Source organism: Stigmatopora nigra, chromosome 16, assembly GCF_051989575.1.
Source record: "Stigmatopora nigra isolate UIUO_SnigA chromosome 16, RoL_Snig_1.1, whole genome shotgun sequence".
NCBI classification, from domain to species: Eukaryota; Metazoa; Chordata; class Actinopteri; order Syngnathiformes; family Syngnathidae; genus Stigmatopora; species Stigmatopora nigra.
In genome coordinates, this window is record NC_135523.1 from 1,750,549 (window position 1) to 1,773,103 (window position 22,555).

Below are 22,555 nucleotides of genomic sequence, written 5' to 3' on the forward strand. Positions count from 1 at the left end.
GTATCAATGAAAGAATCCATACAGAAGAGTCTAAGGAAGAAAAAGAGCCATATACACCCATTAAAAGAGCCACATATGGCTCCAAAACGCCATAATTTCCCTTACCCCCTTCCCTAAATCAATCTCCATCAATTCCAACTTTAACGTTCAAGACTCTGAAAACAACGAACGAACGAACAAAGAGTCGGAAATGTACCCGCCACTCACCCTCCAAAATTTCTTAGCCGTCTCCACCCTGGAGGGTTTCCGCCCCAGGCCTAACGGCGTAGCTAACGGATGCTCGAACATCATGATGGCGCCTTGCTCGCCTCGTCAATTCTGCCCTTACGTCCTTACGTCCAGCCTAGTCTGATCAACCCCTTTTTGGCATAGGCTCCGCCCCTGAGCCATTAGCCCGCCATCAAAAACAACAACAACAACAACGTCTATCTACAGAAAGCCGGGCGCCCTTTAATCGACGCTAATGGAGTCCGTTTTGAGACGGCCCTTTGGAACCGGGAACGTCCTCCAATAAAGGGGCGGGATTTATAGAAGCCATTGGCCATGACGGGTGTAATTCAACACCTGCAAAGGGGGCGCCAAAGAGGGAACAATCAGTACTAAATGGTTTACTCGGTCATTATAGCGTCAACATGGCGTTCCCGAATGGACAAAAAGGAAGACGGCGTGTAGCTGGAATTCATAACATAGATTTATATTCATTATTTATTCATTGGAGATCATAAACAAGGTCATTGGTGTGCTTTGAAAGCAATTTTTTACTCGATTGTATGTTTTTTTTGGTCTATTCATTCGATTGATTTGAATAGTCGCCATTAAAAACCTACAAGCGCAACCCGAATGATTTCTGACAAGCGGACTGGCGATTACACCCAAACGGCACCCCCCGTGTGCAAATAACGTGGGTGTGTGTGTCCTGAGTGACTCTTAATAAGACTTCAATTCTCCTGGTGACACCAAGGTAGGTTTAAACAAATCTAATCTTTTATCAAGAAAGATCTAGCCTCATTTCAATTTTGGGGAATTCTATTAAGAACCCAACCGGCCCGGGGCTTTACTTCATTATAATAAAACACGCTTTTAATCAGGCAAAGCAAAAAAAATGAATATTTAATCCCATGGAAATGACATTTGTTCAAGTTTTAAAGCGAATGTCCGAACTACAACGTTTTTCTTGACCTTCCACTTCCATAAATGATGAGAATATCGAATCCGGACTACAACACAATCCGAAATGCAGCTAAAATTCACTTGCAGTTCTCAGATTCACCACTAGTTGTCACATGTCCCCCTGCAAAATTCCTAACTATAGAATTTCACTATTAAATTCAGGCGCTAAAAAACGACTGCTGAGAGCATTTGTCTGAACATAGAAAAGTAAATCAACATTTGTCGTGCTGCCTTCACTTCCCATCCGAGAGTCATTGCTCACCGGGGCGCCGTGCAATCTATCTGCGACAACAACAAAATATAGGGGGGTGGGTGGAGCAAAAGCGGGAGTTCGTTTGTGCCGGCACTTCTTCAAAGCTCAATGCCGGCTGGGTCAAAAATGGCCAAACAATACGCACCAAATATGTCCAATAATCTCCCAAAAAACAAACAACCTTACCTTAATAAAATACATATTTCAATTATTATTATTCTTCACATACACCCAAACAAAGACTTTCCTAACCAGCAAAATACACACAAAAATCTGCAGCCAATCATTCTTGGCGGAGGATAAAGAATATGTTACCAACATATCCAATAAGGCTAAAATATAAAAAAAATATGTTTTGGGCGACATTAGACATTGCTTCGGCGCCCCTGTACTGCTGTTGGGTTCTGTCTTTTTGACCTCAGAGCCATATGTGGCTCTCGAGCCAGAGTTTCATCCCTCCCCCTGTACAAAATCTATTTTTTTTTAAAGTCTGAATGCAGAAAGGCAGATTTTTCTTTGCAAAAATGGCAACACTTGATTTGCGGCCCCGCCCCCTCCGCTTCCAAATAGCAATTCCCGCATTTTAGCATTCGCGATATTAAAATAGCGAGCGCACTCGGGTGGGCGGGCAGGCGGGTTTTATCGCTTCTTAACGCCAAAGTGCAGGCGGCGAGCTATTAGACGGCCGACTTAAGTGTGACGAGTCGGGCTGAGGAGAAAAAAAAATAGCTAGGTGGTGACTCCGGCACTCCCGCGCGCCAAACGATGTGCAGAATAGTCTCCGGAGTCTCGTTATGACGCCGCCAATTGGCCAGAGACGAGAAAGTGGCGTACGATGGCGAGGAATTGAGATGTTTGGCGTGTTTTGAGAAAGAGAGAGCGATGAGAAAAGTACGTATTGTTCTTTTTTGGAGTTTTACGGCTTAAACGTTATTTGAGGAGAAATTAACGAGGGACGAACCACAGGCGGGCTAGGAAAATGAAGGCAATTATTTTGTTTGGGGGTTTTTGTTGTTGTTTTCTTGTCTTTTAGTTTTTAACGTCTTCATTAAGTATGCAGAGTAGAATGGAGTATTTTTGTGGGGGTAAAAGTATATAGGGAGGATTGAGAGACAACATATTTAAGATGGAAATATGTCATTTATAAGGATAATTATGGTTATTATAGATTTTTATGAATGTATAATTTGTTAGAATAATGCTGGTTAAATTTTTCAAATTTTATATATTTACCAAAAAATTATATGAATGGTCATTGTTAAAAATATGTAATTATTAAGAGGATTGACAAAAAGTGATTGACAGGGATGTCCAATCTGTAAGAATAATGCTGTTTACATTTTTCAAATTACATCATTTACTAAAAAGTACATGAATGGTAATTGATAAAAATATGTAATCCGGAAATTATCAAAAAGATTGACAAAAAGTGATTGACAGGGACGTCCAATCTGTAAGATTAATGCTGTTTACATTATTCAAATTACATCATTTACTAAAAAGTATATGAATGGTAATTGATAAAAATATGTAATGCAAAAATTATCAAAAAGATTGACAAAAAGTGATTGACAGGGACGTCCAATCCATTTGTCCTGCTAAGATTGACGCCAAAGGTAAAAAATCTGCTATTTTTCTCTTCCAAAAAATCGAACTGTTAAGAGATTTCCATGAGGACGAAATACATTGAAAGCTATCCAACCAACGATTGGTCTCTGACTAAAACCTGACATGAATGGGAAAAGTACATTCAAAGGTTTTTTTAAGGTAAATGGGGAAGGAATGGCGCCCCCCCCCCCAAACGGTATCGCCCACCCTTTTAGACGTTGCTATTAACATGGCCGCCACGTTCCGTCGACTCTTGGTCCGAGATTGATGAAGCCGGAAGATAAATCACTGTTTGCATCGATTTTAGCTCAGTTCAGATTTACGCCAGAAGGGCGGCTTGTCGTCACATGGCTGCAATTTTTGTTTATTTATTTTTGCTATGGGCAACTTGGGCAATGGATTGGGGCGCCATTTATTTGAGGGGCGCATGAGAGCTTTACTTTTGACTAGATATCTAGAATATTGCTTGCTTTGTATTGGATCAAAATGAGTTTTTTTTCTCCCAAATTTTACCCATGGCCGTTTTTGATAAGCATAAATGATATATTCTTGAGAGTGAGCGAGTTTTCCGCCAAAGTACGTGTCTTGGATGGAGAGAGCAACAGCGCCGCCATGTGGAGACACAGCCAAAAGGCTCATTTGATTGGAGAGGCAGTCTTAATGAATTGGTATTCAAAGTTTACTGGTGAAAATGGCATAAAAAATTATGTGTATGTCTGTTCTGGCCTGTCCTTTATGGAGGAAGTGGGAGAACAGAGGATGCTGAACAGGATGATGTCCATCATGGACAGCACCTCCTACCCGGCATGAGTCTGTGGAGTCCCTCCAAAGCTCTTTCAGCAATAGACTGCTACACCTTCATTGCAGGAAGGAGCGCTTCTGCAGATGTATGTATATATGTATATATGTATATATGTATATGTGTATATGTGTATATGTGTATATGTGTATATGTGTATATGTGTATATGTGTATATGTGTATATGTATATGTGTATATGTGTATATGTGTATATGTGTATATGTGTATATGTGTATATGTGTATATGTTTATATGTGTATATGTGTATATGTGTATATGTGTATGTGTATATGTGTATATGTGTAAATGTGTATATGTGTATATGTGTATATGTATATGTATATGTATATGTATATGTATATGTATATGTATATGTATAAGTATATGTATATGTATATGTATAAGTATATGTATATGTATATACATGAATATGTATGTGTATATGTGTATATGTGTATATGTGCATATGTATATGTATATGTATAAGTATATGTATAAGTATATGTATAAGTATATGTATAAGTATATGTATATGTATATGTATAAGTATAAGTATATGTATATGTATATACATGAATATGTATATGTATAGATATAATAAGGATGGCTGTATTATATTGTAGACGTTTTTACAATGTAGTAGTTTGCATCGATTTATCGGATTAAACTAAACATTTTATTCAACGAAAACCGATGCAGACAATTAGTGTCTTTTTAAAATGTTAACATTTTTCTCACTTTTTCGGGATTGGACGCCCACGCCAGTCAACGGCGACTACCCATGTTGAAATAAAATGCGTATCCTGCGGAGCACGGCGGCGTGAAATGAGAACGCGGTTGTCGTAAATCACCGACAGCCTCACAAATGTGATGTATATATATAAATATATATATATATATTTTTTTTTTTGCCTCTGCACGGATGCTAAAATACATATTTGCACATTTTTCACTCAGTGGACACTTGATTCGGCTCCCATTGCTGATTTTTAGGGGGATATTTCACCGTCTACTTTATTCCGGTAAATATGAAATAAAGAAAAACATATTTGAATGGTTATCCAGAGATTTCCTAAACCGATTCCCTTGTGCTTTAACTCGATTACGACCACAAAACAGAGGCTGTATTCTCTTTTCTGTTTTTCTTTCCGGCCAATAAATGCAATTAAAGCCACTGTTTGGCCCCCGGAAATTTTCCACCAGGAAGACATGAAAAATATTCTTCATACTTGCGTGTAATTACATCATCTTGTCGTTGTCGCGCCCGCGTTAATTAGACAGAATGAAATTAAGGATGACTTATGACTGCCAGCCGCCACTAGGGTGCGGCACTTTGCGTCGTGTTTTGGCATGAAAGCTGACAAAATATTATCAGCCGCCTTAATTATGATGAAATATGAACTCGTTGACAACCACACGCTTTTAAAAATACCAGATTTTTTCGTATATAAGCCGTATTTGACGCTAAAAATAAGTATCCAGGGTGCGGCTTATATGCGCATAATTTCGACTTGACATTCATGAAACGCCAATTATTGTATATACATATACATATATACATATTTTTTATCGGCAAGTTGTTTATTGACTAACTGTCTTAATTTACGTGTACATTTCAAAATTGTTTTTTTTCCGAGTTAATCGAGATTGGAGGCGTGGCTATAAGACGACGGCTCGATCCAGGTGAAAAATGGCTCCCATCAGAGCAAGTTGGCGGACATAGTGCAAAAAAAATCATGGTTTATCTCTCTCACAGCTGAGCTTTTTTCCTCACCTCAAGTCGTGCACCCCCGCTAAGCCCCACCCCCTTCTTTGACAAGGTCAAAGCTCGCCAAAATCTCTCGCCGCACCACTTCTGACGCTTTCCCTTTGACTTTGCTCAAAAGAAACCCGAAAAAGATGAAGATGATTGACAGCAAGACTAAGTCAAAGTTCCTCAACATCCAAAACGGTAATAAAACACTACTTTTGCGGTATCGGAGCTCCTCAACTCACCCTATCATTGACTTTTACAACCAAGAAGACCTGAAACGTTGCCTTTTTTTTTGTGTATTTTGCATATTTATCTTTAAGTGTAATTTCCCAATGGCGTTTCCTTTTGACATCCATTTGAAAAGTGGGTTTTCATTTGAAAAATATCCGTATTTGCCACAAGGGGGAGCCTTCAAAGTGTCAAACTTACATTTATAAAAACAAAATGAAGTTCCAATTGAGTCTATTTTCATAAATGGGTGAAAAAAATATGATATCTAGAGTGGATGATTGCAAAAAAAAGGGCCGAGCGCCGTCTGTCCATGTCACATTCGCCAAAAGTGCCGAGTCGGCGACATTTTGCGACGTGGGGGAAGAAAAAAATGGGTTGAATGCGGCAGAATACAAAAAAGCTCGTGTCAGGTCTTTGTATTCTTTCATGTGTCGTCCCTATTTTTGAAGCAGGCTGCCATTTTTTTTGTAGAGAAATCTGGAGCCGGATCAAATGAGTCGTTTTTTGTCATCCAATTAGAAAAGGGAATCAAAGGCAAAGCGTGGCTGGGTTCAATTCAGACAAAAAAAATGAGAAATATGCAAATTCACAAAAAGAAGCTATGGTCCAAAATGAGGAAATGGAGTGATAAAAGGAATTCTCTCAGGGGGGGTGATGACCAATCGCTTGTGGATGTCCAATCACAGTCAGACGGGAAAAATAGGAAAAATATACTAAACTACTAACTCGATTTGATGTTGGATAATATTTAGATTTTTTCTTTTTAAATGGATTAAAATCCTTGAATATTCTGTTTTTAAATAGATTTAAATGAATATTTATTTTAGCTTTTTTTAAATATATTTTTAGATTTTACAAGATGTTTTTTAACTAAAAACACAGATAAAATGGTTAAAAATGACAATTATTGCTTTTAAAGTGGGAAAATCGGGAAATTTAAAATACATCTATACTATTAATTTTAATAAGATCCTAAAACAGAAAATCAGCACTCATGATTGACTTTCCCGGGCCACACAAAATGATGCGGTGGGCCAAATTTGGCCCCCGGGCCGCCACTTTCACACATGTACTAAAGTATAGAACAATTGCTAAAAATTCTACATATATGTACCAACAAACCGCCATTTTTTTTACCCAAAAGCTGCACCAGACTACAAACTCTACTCATCATACAACAATTTTTTGTATAAATATGCTGTACGGCCACATGATTCAAAGTAGGAATAAAAAATGAGTGTGTTTTAGTCGGAAAATGACAGTATTCTAAACGAAGTAATTTCCTCACAAGGTCGCCGCCGCCCCTTCCGCTCCAGACGTCTCTTGTCGCCGATCGGCACCCCCCGTCCGCCGTCCGTGTTTTATCTGCGGAAGCCGGACGTTGGGCTTAATTGCGCTAATGAAGACGAGCGAGCCCGCCGCAGTCACGGCCGATTAGTATGCGCCGGGCGGCGCCGACTTTGTGCTCGGCGCTCGCTAGCGCATCGATTGGCGTCGCCGCTATATCTACCGCTGGCTTTTGGGGGAAGACGGCGGCGGGTGGATTAGCGGAGGCCCGGACGACGGCGATCTCGCCAAGCGTCCCATCGGAGCCATCCATCAAACCCACACGCGTGGTGAAACAATCCCTTGGCTAGCTTGGCTTTTTAAAACCTGAGTTATCCGTCATTTTTGACGCCCCCAAAGCAAAAATCCACTCTGGTAAGATCTGGAAATGTTGTCAGGGTTGCCGTTTTTCTCAAGTTTTGAAGGGAGGGATAAAAAAGTGAAAGGTGGAGTTACAAGAATGACATTTAAGACTTTTACATAGTGTTTATGACCACTTTGAGTGGAAGCTAATGGCTAAGATTATTAAGATATTAAACAGTACTTAGATATTAAACTCTCTCTCATGAATATAATTTTGAGAGCTGGTTTCAACAGTGAACTCTCAGTCACCATTTGACTGGCGACCAAAAGAGACCAAAAGACCGACGACCAAAAGACCGGAGACCAAAAGACCGGCAACCAAACGTCCGGGAGACAAAGTGTACAGGAGACCAAAAGACCGGAGACCAAAAGACCAGCAACCAAACATCCGGGAGACCAAGTGTACAGGAGACCAAACATCCGGGGACCAAACGACCAGGAGACCAAACATCCGGGGACCAAACGACCAGGAGACCAAACGTCCGGGGACCAATCGTCCAGGAGACCAACAGTCCGGGAGACCAAACGTCCGGGAGACCAAACGTCCGGGGGACCAAACGTCCGGGGGACCAAACGTCCGGGGGACCAAACGTCCGGACGACCAAAAGTCGGGGCGACCAAACGTCCGGGCGACCAAAAGTCGGGGCGACCAAACGTCCGGGGACGAAATGTCATGTCAATGAAGAAAAATGGCGGGTGAATTTTCTTTAGGGGACGAGCACGCAGGCGTAGTAATGGAGGGCCGCCTCTCATTTTCAATTTCAGCGTCTGCGGCGCCTCGTCAAAAGCCGACAATATGTTGGAATTGCCTCTTCGGACCGCCGGGACCTTCTTCTTCTTTTATTTATTTTTTTTATATTCGGTCTTCTTCCCTCTCCGTCTTTTATTGGAAAGCCGAGGGGGGGGGGGCGCCGGGCCTTATGAAATCAAAGGTGGGACGGGAGCTTTTATTACGACAGCCTGGCCGCGGCGCTCTTCAAATAAAACCAACATACGTACGAATTTCGGCCGCTAACCACGGCCATGGACGTCCGATGGTGTTCAAGTTAGCTAAGTTAGCTTTAGCTAAACCGTAAATAATGCTGTCCTCAGACTTTTTGGGAGGAATTATGAAATGCAAAAATCTGCCCTTGACAAGTTGTTTCAAAGCTTGCAGACAAATTATGCAAATTGTCCGTTTTTTTCCACCTAATAACCAAAGCGGCAGGGTCAAAGATCACCCGACTTTCTCAAAGAACATTTTAATCGCCTTAATTCAGCCCCCAAAACATTCGTTACACAACTAATTAGAGCCCCATACACCTATCTATGGTTGAAATTCATCTGGCTCCGCCTCCTCGAGCGCGTTTTGACTTTGAAACAAGCCGCTGTTAAATCGGTCAGTCTTGACGATTGAATTTGTATTGGCGGTGAGTTTAACGAGTTGAGGTTGGAAACGCGAGATGGAAGTGAAGGGCGAATCGTCCTATCATTCGTCGCAAAAGTCACGGTCGGACGAGTGTTATGAATGGGATGGCGGCGGTGGGGAGGGAGGGAGGGCTGTGATTGGCCCAAGAAAATGAAGATGATGATGATGAAAAGGACTTTGGGGAAGCACAGTTGGAGATGAAGGACGACATGTGAAGAAAAATGGGGAGATAAATTGCAAAATGGCGTCAGGAAAGTCTTATTACTGAATAATTAGCGTTCTTAAAATTGTCTTACTATTACTTTGTTTTTAAAACATTAAAATATAGTTAATTTTGTCGTTTAATTGGCTTTATTTTGTCATTTGATCGTGCCTGTCTGACTTACAATGTTGACTTTATCATCATTATATCTTTTATTTTTATTGAGTTCTATTTTATTTTAGCTACATACTTTATTTTCTTATTGTTTATTATCAGTTAGATTAAACCAAATATTGCCTCAAATCATTTTCATTCCACCATATCGAAAAAGCTTACAGAATAAATAAATCAAACTTAAACTCAGCCCTTCAAAATAAGAGCAGAAAACATTAATCTCCTAGTCTGTCCTTAGCGCCATGTGCCCCACCCGTCCTCCAGACCACTCCCCATAGATTAAAAACCTAAGCGACATACCGGACAAAACTGGCTCCTCCCCTCTAGTCCAAAGGCCCCGCCCCCTTCCAGACTCATCCCGCAAGATGAAAAAAGACCACCGTCGTCTCTGTAAACGTGCAAGGCGTTCCAAATCGTCCTCCGGGCTATTTAAAGACACGCACGTCCCGTGTTTGTCCAGCCCTAACAAAGGCCGTCCCGGCGGGGGTCGACGGCGGCGTTGGCAAACATTTCATCCGCCTCGCCGTCTATTTGCGGCGTCAATTACACGTCCGGTAAAGCCACCCGGGTTCGTTTTGCGGACATAGGAGGCGGGGCCAAAGTTTAAACCTGGCGTAGGGCGGGCGTCTGTCCATGTTTGATTAAGAAGCCCGTTGACCTTTCGGAGACGGCGAGATGCACTCTCACCTGACAGCTTCCGACTTAAAGCTTCTCATTATGTTCAAATTCCATCAATCGGCCAAGCTTTTCTCGCCGGGGGAGGAAAAAAAAATGGAAATGTCACGGGTGCGGAGATGAGAGGAAGATGTCATGGCGGTGAAAGCGTCGGGAGGGTGAAAGAGGCGGGGGGGCGGCGACGGAAGGTGAAGCGAGTGGTGGATGGACAAACGATCGTCAGATTCGTTGAGAACGACGAACATGAGGAAATGGAATGGAAAAATTGAGGTGGAAAAAGAACTCCACCGAAAAAAGACAATAAAGTATCCTAAAATCTAGTCCTAGGCCTGAAAATGTATTTTCTAGCATATATTAGCCGCCTCTGGGTATAAGCCAAACCCATAAAAATGGCCTTAAAATGGTTGAATTTGACAATTTTTCGCATATAAGTCGCACCTTGATCCACAATTTTCCCTGACCATATTCATGATTATAATAAGGAGTACAAATGCGTTAGTTTGAAGGGGAAAATCTTAAGTAAAATCATCACAAGTGCTATATCTGAAATACTACCTAAATAGAGTACACATTCCAAAAGAAGACAATAAAGTATGAATCTTAATACTCCTAAAACAGTATTTCCTTGCATATATTAGCCGCCTAAAGATATAAGCCAAACCTATAAAATAGCCTTAAAACGGTTGAATTTGACAATTTCTCTCATATAAGCCTCACCTGGATCCACAATTTTCCCCTCCAAATTCCTAGTTTTAAGTACAAATGCGTTACTTTGAAAGAAAAATCTAAAGTAAAATCATCTCAAGTGCTATTTCTGACATACTACCTAAATACACTGCAAATTCCAAAAGTATTACCTTCACATATCATTCTTGTCAAGTCTAATTTGTGCGCATATAAGCCGCATCCTCAATTCAGCCACCATTTTTTACTAAAAACCCAAAACATTCCAGCTGTCATTGCCGTGAAAATACTTTCCCATCACCGTCTGATGTAAAACTGAAAACTACAAATGATTCTAGCACAGTACCGCGCCTTGGGTGGCCATTTTTGCATGTTTTTACTGCAAAGAGCCTTAAAGTACAAGAACCCCGAGCCCTGACTGAAGTAGGAACGCAACAGGCGGCACCCTTCCACCACGGTTTGTCATTGTACGCCTGCCGGCTTCATTTACACCATAAAGGAGGCGTCAAGACGCTGGTACTTGGCGCCAAAACGCCAATTATTCATGGCTCTGATGCTCAAGTACGGGTAGTATAAATAAACTCTGCCGCAGATTGAACCAACGAGATAGCCGGCGAGCATCTGCTTGGTCAGCGGGGATCGGCCAATGGGTCCGCGGCGCATTAATTCCGCTTCTAGGAGGGGTTAGCGTGACGTAAATGACAAATTATTGTAGCATTTCATTAGATTTGCAATGGCCTTGGCCTCCACAAAAAAATGACACAATAAAACGAGGATTTTTTTGCAACAAATATTGTGTTCAAGACGACGAATGTATAGCGCTTTGTCCTGTAGCTAAAAAAATATGATACAATACCAAGAAATACAGGTTATGCCCATGTAGCCGTATGTTTTGAAGTATTTTTTGTTACTGTTTTTTGCTGAATTTGTTCCCTAGAACGTTTTTTGCAACAATTGTTATTGTGTTCAAGACGACGAATGTATAGCGCTTTGTCCTGTAGCTAAAAAATATGATACAATACCAAGAAATACAGGTTATACCCATGTAGCCTTTTGTTTTGAAGTTGTTTTTGTTAGTTTTTTGCTGAATCTGGTCCCTAGAACGTTTTTTGCAACAATTGTTATTGTGTTGAAGACGACGAATGTATAGCGCTTTGTCCTGTAGCTAAAAAATATGATACAATACCAAAAAATACAGTTTATGTCCATGTTGCCTTTTGTTTTGAAGTTGTTTTTGTTAGTTTTTTGCTAAATCCGTTCCCTAGAACCCAAAAAAATACAAGGCATAATTGTACTAGACAAAAAAAGCCCTTTAGCAGACCAATTAAAACCCATCGCCAACACGTAAAGCACGATAAAACATTTTTTAAAAAAAACAGATCGGCTACAGCTAGTCATCGTTAATTCAGGCCTGCGAGCCGACATGGGCTCGGGCGCCGTGGGAACGCAAAACAAGAGCTCCGACAACAGGTACTCATTCATCTTCACTCTGGTTAGCTTTCATGATCTCATTAGGCAACCGCTACAAAAGGGGGGAGTTCTGGATAGGGATTTGTGCCGGTAGCATCCTAGCATAAGACGGACTATAATTGAATTCTACGTTGCGTTCTCCGGAGAGCGTACGGGTGGCCGCGTTGTACGGGGCTAAACGCAATTCCAGGTGGCAGCTACTCTCCGTTTCTCTCTCTCTTTCGTTGACAGGAATACAAGCGGCGGATGCAAGGTAATGGACAGAGTGATTTTGCTACATCAGGGGAAAAAATAAAGGACAACAGTGCTTATTTCCCGTGTGTGTGGTTAAAAAAGTGTGCTGCTTAAACCAGCCGCTATGCATTTTAAAACAAAATACTCCTTGGCTAAGTTCAAGGTAGACATCTAGTCCATTTTGAATTGTAATGATGGCCGCTAGCCTTTCAGGATTCACAATTCTGAAACTAGATTGGATAAACCAAGCTAATCACTACTCTAAAACCAGTTAAAATAGCGTAAAACTACCCACTAAGTGGCAAACAAACTAGCTAGCTCCCTACCAACAAGCAACCAAACATACCCATAGACTTGGTGTAGGAACCTATGGCTTGGGAGCCACATATGCCTCTTTTGATGGGTGCATATGGCTCTCCACTAACCTTTGAGGTAAACTATGGAAACTGCTGGTGAGAAAACACAGAATTAGGAGTAGTACGTTGGTATTATGGCATTAAAACTACCCCCAACACCATATTTTTTTCATTATTCTTTTCATGGATTTTCTCATGTCATTTCTGTACTTTAAAAGTTATGAAGTGACTATAAAAGGCAAACAATTTCATATATGTTGACTTTTAAATTCTTAGCATGGCTCTCAGGGATTAACATTTAAAAATATGAATTGTTTATGGCTCTTTCAATCAAAAAGGTTACCTACCCATGCAAAAGACAGACCTACCTAGCAACCAATGACTAATGTTCATATCTACTAACCAAGCTAACCACCAACCAGGTCTATTAATCAACCTGACAAAGCGAACTGCTTACCTGCGAACTTTTTAGCGACCGTCTACTCTACCTAAGGTATCCTCTTGCAAAAAGCTAACAACCTAGCAACCATATTACAGTACTACAGTATACTAGATAGGACCAATCTAATTTGGAGCTCACAAGCATACACGACAAGCGGGCGGGTGGCCTACCGCGCACTCATTGGCCCTTCCGTGAAATTACGCCGCTGGCAAACGGCGGGGAGGGGCTAGCCGTCAACAAGTGGGCTAGAGAACCAGCATTAATGCACATCACGGCGGGCTGGGGGGGAAGGCGAACCAGCCGCAATCAGGCGGCGTAAGGTGAGCTGCGGCGCCACCCGGAGTCATTTGTTTCATTTGGACAACATGGCAGCCGTGGCGAAGCGTGGCTGCTTTTAAAGGGAATTTACGAGGCGTGGAGGGGGAAAGTAGGGGTCACCTATTCCTTGATCTTTGCGTTTCTGGTCAAGGTTAGACGGAATGAGAAAATCAGGTCGGGGTATTCTACGACAAGACTGTTTTTGATCCCGGAAGGCTTCATCAACTCCCGAAACGAGGCTACACAAGAGAGAGAAGGCGGGGCTAGTGGGGAAGGAAGCTATTTGTCTACTTTTTTACCTTGAGGCTTTGGATGGGTAATGCTTTTTTTCCCGTCCTCGTGTTATGAAATTCTCAATGCATCCTTATTTGTTTGAACTGATGAATTCCGTTCACGCAAAGAGCCAAAAATTTCCTGAAAAAAACTGAGGCGGTCGATTTGACGCTTGAAGAAGACTAACTTTGGATCCAGCTAGTACGAGTTTATACGAGCTCATTAAATGATCGAATCTAGTTAAGGAGAATTCCGAAATAAACAATCAAGAAAGATGGAGGCATAGTAAAAATGATTGGTGAAATTATATGTCAAAAAAAATCGCAATTTGTGGTGATAGCAGGACTTTAAGAGAGCTATAATCCCAAGACCAAGACCGCAAGAACTGCGCCGTTAAACCGAATCCGGTCTCCACTGTACTACACAACTAAATGACCGAGTAAGCTAGCTAAGCAGCTTCCTCAAAATGACTTACGGCACTCCGGCGCCCCGAAAGCGAGTATCCAAAACAAAGTGGAAGCTGAGGGTGATTGATCAGATCCAATTCTGCGCCAGCAAATTGCTCAAAAAAGGTAAGCCAGCAAAAATGAATCCCCGACAACAACTCGGAAGCTAGCAGCCACTTCCACTCGTCTCGTTCTTATCTGAGCCTGGTCTTTGGCGTTGAATCCAACTCCGACGTCAAAAAAATAAATAAAAACAGACCTCCCTGTTCGCTTTCTCCCTCGATAGCATCTTTGCTGTCATTACCTCAGCTCGCTTCTCAATTTCGGAACAACGGCACGACACCCTCGGGGTGTTTCCTGCTCTGGTTGAAGAACAACGGTTTGTCTCCCAGATAAATCTGTCAAAACTCGGGCGGTTGAATCTGTAGAGGTCGAGTCTGGAGGCGCCATGCCGAGGACGCTCGCATGTCCACTTGGAAATTAACGATATGACAAGAGCTGCTTTAGGTATTTTATGACCGAAGGCTAATTCTTTGGAGCTAGTTTTAGTTCTCGCAAATACACCACGAAAACAGCAGGTACAACAAAATCACACAAAATCGTGATTATTTGTTTACGTCCTTAATATCGTCAATTTTAAAGCGATTTACTGATTTATTTTCTGGGTTGTGTATTGATTGGCAAGTGAGAATTAGCGTTAGCTTTGGGCGTAGCACAACAAGGCTCTATTTGTATAGATTGCTGCTTTATTTAACTTAAGAAAAGACCACTTATTATTCCATATGTTGCTTTTAAAACTACAAAAGTAAAAGAAAGTCATACTTCACTAAATTAAACAGCAAATAAAAGTAGCCTAAGGCTATCTATGATCCAAAATTTTGTAGAAAACAAACAATATATTAAATTTTGCATACTCTATATATATTGTTCTATTGGCTACCATTGTCCAATCCCGGTTTAGCCTTACCTAAAGAAACAAAATCCAACACTTCAATAATCTCCAGTTAGCAACAAATAAACCTCCCAAAAATACCCTGACATGGTCACCAAAATCCTCAAAAAATGTGTAAATATTCCTCCAAAACCCAATTTAGCCTTACCTAAAGAAACAGAACCCAACACTTCAATAATCTCCCGTTAGCAACAAATAAACCGCCAAAAAATACCCTGACATGGTCACCAAAATCCTCAAAAAATGTGCAAATATTCCTCCAAAACCCAAATTGAAAAAATGCAATTAAGCGCAAATCTGAACAAGTCAACAAAAGCCTGCACTGTCAAAAAAATACGAACAACAAACTTTGCCAAAGTGGGATTGACACGCGCCAGAAAATCATGGTGGTCCCGCCCCAAACGGAGTACGCCATCAGCATCAAATACTACGCGTTTGTAAGAGTGTAAATAAAATGTCTCACCAGAACGTTGCCTTGCATTTTGGCCGTCTGGATCAGGTTGCGCTCCTTCATGCCGACCAGATCCGGCCGGCCGGTAGTTAGTGGACGGCTCGGCGGCTCGCTAGCCGTGTGCGCAAAGGGGGCGGGCAGATAAACCAACGTGATTTATTTACGCGAGAGCCGAGGGGAGGGGAGATAGCGAGCGGCGAGTGAGCCAGGCGGGTGTGTGTGGCAACACGCTTTAGCGAACACGCCCTCTTGGGCTAAATTACTGCCGTCATTCAATATTGCATACATAAATTGTTTCCTTTTTTTCGTATTTTTTGGTGCAATTTTATTGTTTTGTTTTTTCGTATTTTTTGGTGCAATTTTATTGTTTTGTTTTTTCGTATTTTTTGGTGCAATTTTATTGTTTTGTTTTTTTGTATTTTTTGGTGCAATTTTATTGATTTGTTTTTTCGTATTTTTTGGTGCAATTTTATTGTTATGTTTTTTCGTATTTTTTGGTGCAATTTTATTGTTTTGTTTTTTCGTATTTTTTGGTGCAATTTTATTGTTTTGTTTTTTCGTATTATTTGGTGCAAAAAAATGTTTTCATTCATCCTGACTGTACTTATATTGTTTCTATTTAAAGGGTAATTTAGTCATTTTAGTTGTTATTTTTTTTCTATTGAATATAATCTACTGTTTTGGAGAAGTTATTGCATAATCTTTATGTATTTATTTTTCAAAAAAATTAATTGTACTGATAATAAACTAATCTGTTTTCATTTTAATTGTTATTGTTTAGTTTAGTACTAAATTAATTATGATTTGCTGCCATGTAATTGTTTTTATTTTGTGGGTATCTATTTATTTATTGTTTTTGATTAGAATTTCATTTTTCGGCATATAATATATTTTGGATCTTACATTTAATTAGTTTTCCTTCAAGTATCACATTCATTAATTTATCGCTAACCCTCACAAGGGACACAGGGGGTGCTGGAGCCCACCACCAAGTCTATGGCATCACCACAAAGCTAGCACAATTTCATATTCGTTTAGAACTCACAAAATAACGAATAATTTTCAGTTTTTCTTCCCCCAAACTTAAAAAATAGAAATCGACAAATATGACGCACGATGGCAAGCGTGGCCCTGTCGATTGTAGCCGGCGTAAAAGCCGTAAACGTAGAGCCGGGCCGCCGTAATTACATTTCACGAGCGCTGCCTTGGTCCGGCGTATTAATAGAGGCCATTTTGTGTTTGCGGTTGAAATTGGAGGCACTCTGGTCGTGGTTAGCGGCCTTGAGAGTAAAAAGGAAAAGGCGCCATCGCTTGGCTCTCTGAATCAATACCCCTCAAAGTCTGAATTTAGACAGCGCATTAAAAGGCGGCCGTGGCGGCGAATCACGTGAATCCCACTCAGAGGGGGGGATAGAGTATTAATTACTGTGAGTTAGAGTGTCAAAACAAGCCGGCTCCAGCTGGACAACGGCCTGACGCGGCGAGATGGGAGTTAACGCGCGTTTACCGCCAGATGCCGACGCGTAAGTGATGTTCTCCGAGATTGACTTCGCTAAAAGTCCTCCATTAACGTCATGGCAAACGTACGAATTTGCTGAGCGGAACGTCTTGAAAATTCTTGGGAAAAAAAGGCTTAAAATTAGAGCAAGTCATACTTGTTTTTTTAGTCTCCGCCTTTTTCGCACGGCTTGAAAGTGAAAGTAAAACGGCACGCACACGTCTCCCTCATTTATTCCGACCTTGGGCGCCCCGAGCTGTCGCCGAGGACGGATCGTTACGGCCTCTAATGAATTCGGCGGCAAAACTAAAGTTTCATCTGCGTGCAGGGGGTCTATTAGCGCTAAAACGCTACCACCTGTGGTTCTAAAGGCGCCATTACAAAGCTTTATTGGGTCTGCTTGTTGACTATAGATAAGTTTGCTAAGTTTGCTTTAAAAGAACATGAATGATGCCAACCGTGTATAATACGATTTGGGGCTGCTTTTATCTCCAGGACCTGGACGACAGTTTACTTTAGTTGTATTTGTCTAGAATTTTTACTCACTACGGTACTTTTACTAACTAAATGAAATACGTGGGGTCACCTTTTGACCCTCTCCTAGACCCTGAAGTATTTCACAATTATAAAAGTATGCCAAATTTGTGTGAAAAAGACCATAAAAAGTAGACTGAGTACTCACAAAACAAGTCTACTTACATTTTGGCTTATGTTTGAATTTTAGAAATGCCTCGTCTCCTAATTAAAATTTCTTTTGTATCCAAAGACGTTAAGGCATTTTGTTTCGTATGTGGACACAATTCGTAAGTAGAGGTACCGCTGTTCAGGGGTGCATAAGCAACGTCTGAATTTTAGAGGTCGAAACACATCTCCAAAATCAGGCATTGGAAAAAGAGACAGTTGCTGTAATTATTTCCCAACTGGAGGAAAGTTGCCTTTACCCTGCGGTGTGAATTTGAATGAAACAGTTGGCTGAAACAGCAGGTGCTTGTCAAGAACTCGCTTGAGGTTGCCAGCTTTCAACCTGACAACCGACACGGCAGGAACCAAGTGGACGGCTAAAAAAGAGCAACGGAAAAAAGGGAAAAGGGCAAAGTGAAGCTAGGGCGATGGACTTGTAATTGACATCTATCTCGTATTTTCGTTGGTCCTCCGACGACTGTGAACTACCGCAAAAACGACTTTGACAATCGTCACTTAGCCGCATTAGCAGCTGCGTTCCGTCTTTTTGGCACTCGGCGATAATTTTGTCGGTGGGAAACATCAATATTTAAGCAAAGACGCCCGTGTCGTTTATGTTCCGGGTCGTAAAAAGGCAAAGGCTGGAGATCGTTCGTCAAGTCGCCGCATTTGGCCTGCCGCGCCTTCAAACGTGTTTGCAATAAATCCAGAAAATTGCCGGCGTCTGTTTGCCGGAAATGGGACGGCTCGACTTCCAAGTTCAATCGGTTTCGTGGGAAAAATTGTAAGTGGATTTGAATCGTAAAATTGGGTATCGAGACAAGAGGGATCGCTCCTACCGTGGCGAGGTAAGTTCAAAATAGATTTTAAACCATTTTAAAAATTGTTCCTTTTAGGATAAATATATTATTTTTTTTAAAAAAGTTAAAAACAAATATTCTACGCTCACAAAATGTGTTTAAAAAAGCTATGAAATGCCTAGCCTGTCCAGTAATGTTGACAAAATATCCTCCACACCACCAGAGGGCGCTCACACCAAATCCCAATTCAACAAAAAGGCGAAAAATTGAGATCCAAAAACATTTACCCAGAAATTAACAAGCGTACAGCGGAATAAAGCACAGGACATCCAATCAATAACAATTTCCCAGCTAATTTCAATTTGAAATGTCAATATAGATATTCTGCGACATATTAACTTCCTTCCCCGCTGTATATCTGCTCCAGAATTTGCTTTACCGACTCCGTAAAAGATGAATAATTCCAGGTGAGCTGTAAAAACTTGATTCGTGCATCTATACCTTTTTACGGCGCTGTAAATATTGCAGATGGAGCTGTTTATCTGTTCGCCGGGGAATCGCAAACCCCAAATACCCCAAGCAGGGAAAAAGGGGAGGAGCCATTGACGTCAACTTGTGACCTAAATTGACAGTTTGATCTCTCCCGGGCGATTCTGGTATGTAACGCTAGGTTTGATGGGCTAATTAGCGGCGTCCGGGAAATTGCGCTAAGCGCAGTTCGTCCTTTTCATCATGGAGGCGCAATTGATACCCGTTTTTCGCGTGGGTGTGATAAGCGTGCATTAGAAAGTCCCGTAGCGTAAAGAGCGCCGATCCATAGCGACCGCTATCGGCACGGATGCTAATTAAGCAGGCGGTCTAATACCTCGGAGCACGTTCGGGTTACGCAAAGATCCATTTAGGACTCGGAATTAGCATCTGGAATAGAACCGGGAAAACATCGGAGTCTAAAATGATGGCCTAGAATAATGAGTGGATGAACTTTTGGAACAAGACTAAAAAAAAACCTTCCCTGGAATAAAACTGAGAATAAAAAAGGGAATAAATTCTGGAATTGGACTGAGAACTTCAAGTAGTAGTCACTTGATATGATGCTAAAATACGACCTGGTATACAACTAGACTATTAATATACAACTGGAAGCAAACCGGGAATAACTTTCAGAGCAATACTTCATATGACTCAAACTTGGATTATTCTTTAGACTACAACTTCATATATTCCAGAAAAATGGCATGGAAACAGGACTAAAACTGGGAATATCCCGGGAATAAAGTTGAGAACAATATCTACAAACTACAAAAAGATGCAGAAAACCGGAGACTAACATTTGATATAATTCCATAAAACAATATGGAATAACAATGAGATTCTAAACAGGAATAAGTCCAAACTAGAACAAGATCCAGACTGAAACATACTCTTCTTTCAGCTCAACTCGAAGTATGACACTGTTCTCTTGTGGCCAAATCAAGTACAACACATTGTAACATAAATATATATATTTTCTAAATACTTAAACTTGGAAATTTTCGCAGTACTTCTTAAAGCAACTGTACTTTTCCAAACTATTTGTACCATTACTAAATTAGACCAAAAAGAACCATAGAATTCTGCAAAAAAACGTCTAACATCCAATCTATTGAAACTGGAAGGACTGGGAATGAATATACATTTAAATCAAATGGTTTATTGCCATAAACAAGTTCATAATTGTAAAATACTAATATTTTCATTTGGAAAAACGCATATAAAAAGTTTCAACCCCCACACCTGCAGCCCGATACATGTTTCAACATCTAACTGGTCCACAGGGGTACACATATCACCACCCCCACTTTTCCCAGTCCACTTTTCCACACCCACACATTTCATTTCAACCACTGTACGCTCAGCCGGGGACTCCTTTCAAGTCCACCATCAAAATGTCCGCAAATAGTCCAGCTCCACGGATACCTCGTCAAAAAAAAAACCACACAAAGCACCCAATAGACCCGCCCCCTTTCAATCCCTTGGACGTCTATCACCATTAATGGCGGCCAATGAGTTACGGCATACTAAAGATGCCATGAAATGAATTATGCGCCAAAGTGCTGGCATATGTTGACACATTCCAAAACCCGAAAAACCAAAATAGATCAAAAAACACATCAAAAAACACAATTTGAACACACATACACAAGCCCAAAATGACACCAAAATACATCCATATCAACACACTCCAACACAAAAGTATTAACCCGCATAACCATGAAAAAATTCCAAACCTCCAACCACCCAAATACCCACATTTTAAGCCCACTAGTCGCCCTAAAAGTTCCCACCTTGTCCGCCTTGGAGCATCTCCGGTAGGCATTGGTAGCTCCGGCCGTTTGATTCATGCTTCCCGATTGGTCCACAAAAACCCAAAGTGTCCGAGGTTACCTGGCTTTGCACCCACAACCTTTGCCGTGCGTGTAGCGCGGCGCTTTTCCCGGTGCTGCCTTCTCGTCGGCGTGCAAACGGGCAAATGTGCGTACGCACGACATGACGGCCACGGGGAGGGAGGGTGTGACGCTAGCAGAACAAGCGGCGCAAGTAGATTAACTACACAGCGCTAGATGAATAACTAAGGCATAATAATACAAGGGTTGGGAGGGAGTTTTTAATCCATATCATTGCATATAGCCCACACAACAAGGTTAGGTTTAGTCCAAGTATATTCTGTGGCACTTGGTTTTTCAGATACCGTATTTTCACGGCTATAAGGCACACTTAATTTTCTCCAAAATAGACAGGGCACCTTATAATCCAGTGTAATTTATATATGGAAAAATAATTTAAATGTGTCATTCATTGGGATTGCGCCTTTAAATGTGGTGCGCCTTATAGTCGGGAAAATAGGGTCATTTTTTTAACTTGATTATGTTATTTTATTTATTTTACGCAATTCCGAACCCTTTAAAAAGCCATGATCGGATTTCCTAACCTGTAATAATGACATTCCCAACATATATCATATCTAAAATAAACATAGATATATATTTTCTGTACTAGTAGCTAGTTTTTTGACACCTCTGCTTGTCATTCTATCAAAAACACGCAAACCTTGACGATACATCCATCAAACTAACCGAGGACTACGTTGACAGGCGTGGGGGGGGGGAGTGTCTGACAAGACTCCGCCTCCTTGAGAGTGAACTTTGACCAATTGCTGTTAACACAATTGTGTAAATTCCAAAGCATCAATTCAGAATTGCACGTTTTTAAAGCTCTGAAATGACTGTAAAATCAATGCTAATTGCTATTAGCGCATCAAAGAGGTTTTTCATTATAGATTAGCAAAGAGCTATCTGAGCTCCATCTTTTTGGATGGCATAAAAAGGGTTAGGATCTTTCCCAGTTCCAATGGATTGGACATCTGTCAAAATTAAACTTAACTGACATTCCTGATCTTTGAGGACGTGAAAATTTTGACGAGGTGATCTGGATTTTCTGTCCGTGCGCTTTACGTGGCGGCTTGTGAATGTTAATTTGCTTCTTCCTGCTTGGCTCGGAGGCGCATAATGGATTTTGTGCATAATAATGGCGGCTGGGGATAATCTCATTGTGGAGCTCACTCCGATAGCATCATTTTATCAAAGGATTTTTTTCTTTTTACGTAGCGGCTTTATCTTTAAACTTTTAGATTTGTGATCATTTGGGGATACTTGGAGGTTAAGTGTCAAAAAGAATGTAGAAATATATATATGTTCTTTTAGATTTATGAAATGATAAATATGGGTGGGGATATAATGGGCCTATAGTAAGAAAAAGAGGGAAAAAAATCTTATATTATCGTAGCTAATCGGTAAAAATGATGTGTGTGGAGAATGACCACTGGGTGGCAGCACTGCTTGAGCAGTAGTACTAATAAGATTAGTTTTTTTATTAATAGTTAATGGTTGAAATAACGTTTTTTGAGAGGCTAAGTACAAAGAGCATGTGAAAGTTTTGTTCTTCGTCGA

General features: G+C 40.9%; 1 protein-coding gene across 2 annotated transcripts in view; it reads right to left on the reverse strand.

The window, feature by feature from the left end:
- dpp6a (dipeptidyl-peptidase 6a) overlaps nucleotides 1–21,085 on the reverse strand; it is a 62,343-nt gene extending 41,258 nt beyond the window's left edge. Inside the window, exon 1 of one of the 2 annotated variants that reach the window (XM_077736582.1) lies at nucleotides 20,894–21,085. In XM_077736582.1, the coding sequence (XP_077592708.1) occupies nucleotides 20,894–20,950 (57 nt within the window). In that variant the 5' untranslated portion in view covers nucleotides 20,951–21,085. Of the gene's footprint in view, nucleotides 1–15,602; nucleotides 15,749–20,893 lie in introns of those variants that run through there. The other variant, XM_077736583.1, reaches the window with a different exon arrangement.
- Between the last annotated feature and the right edge of the window lie 1,470 nt (nucleotides 21,086–22,555).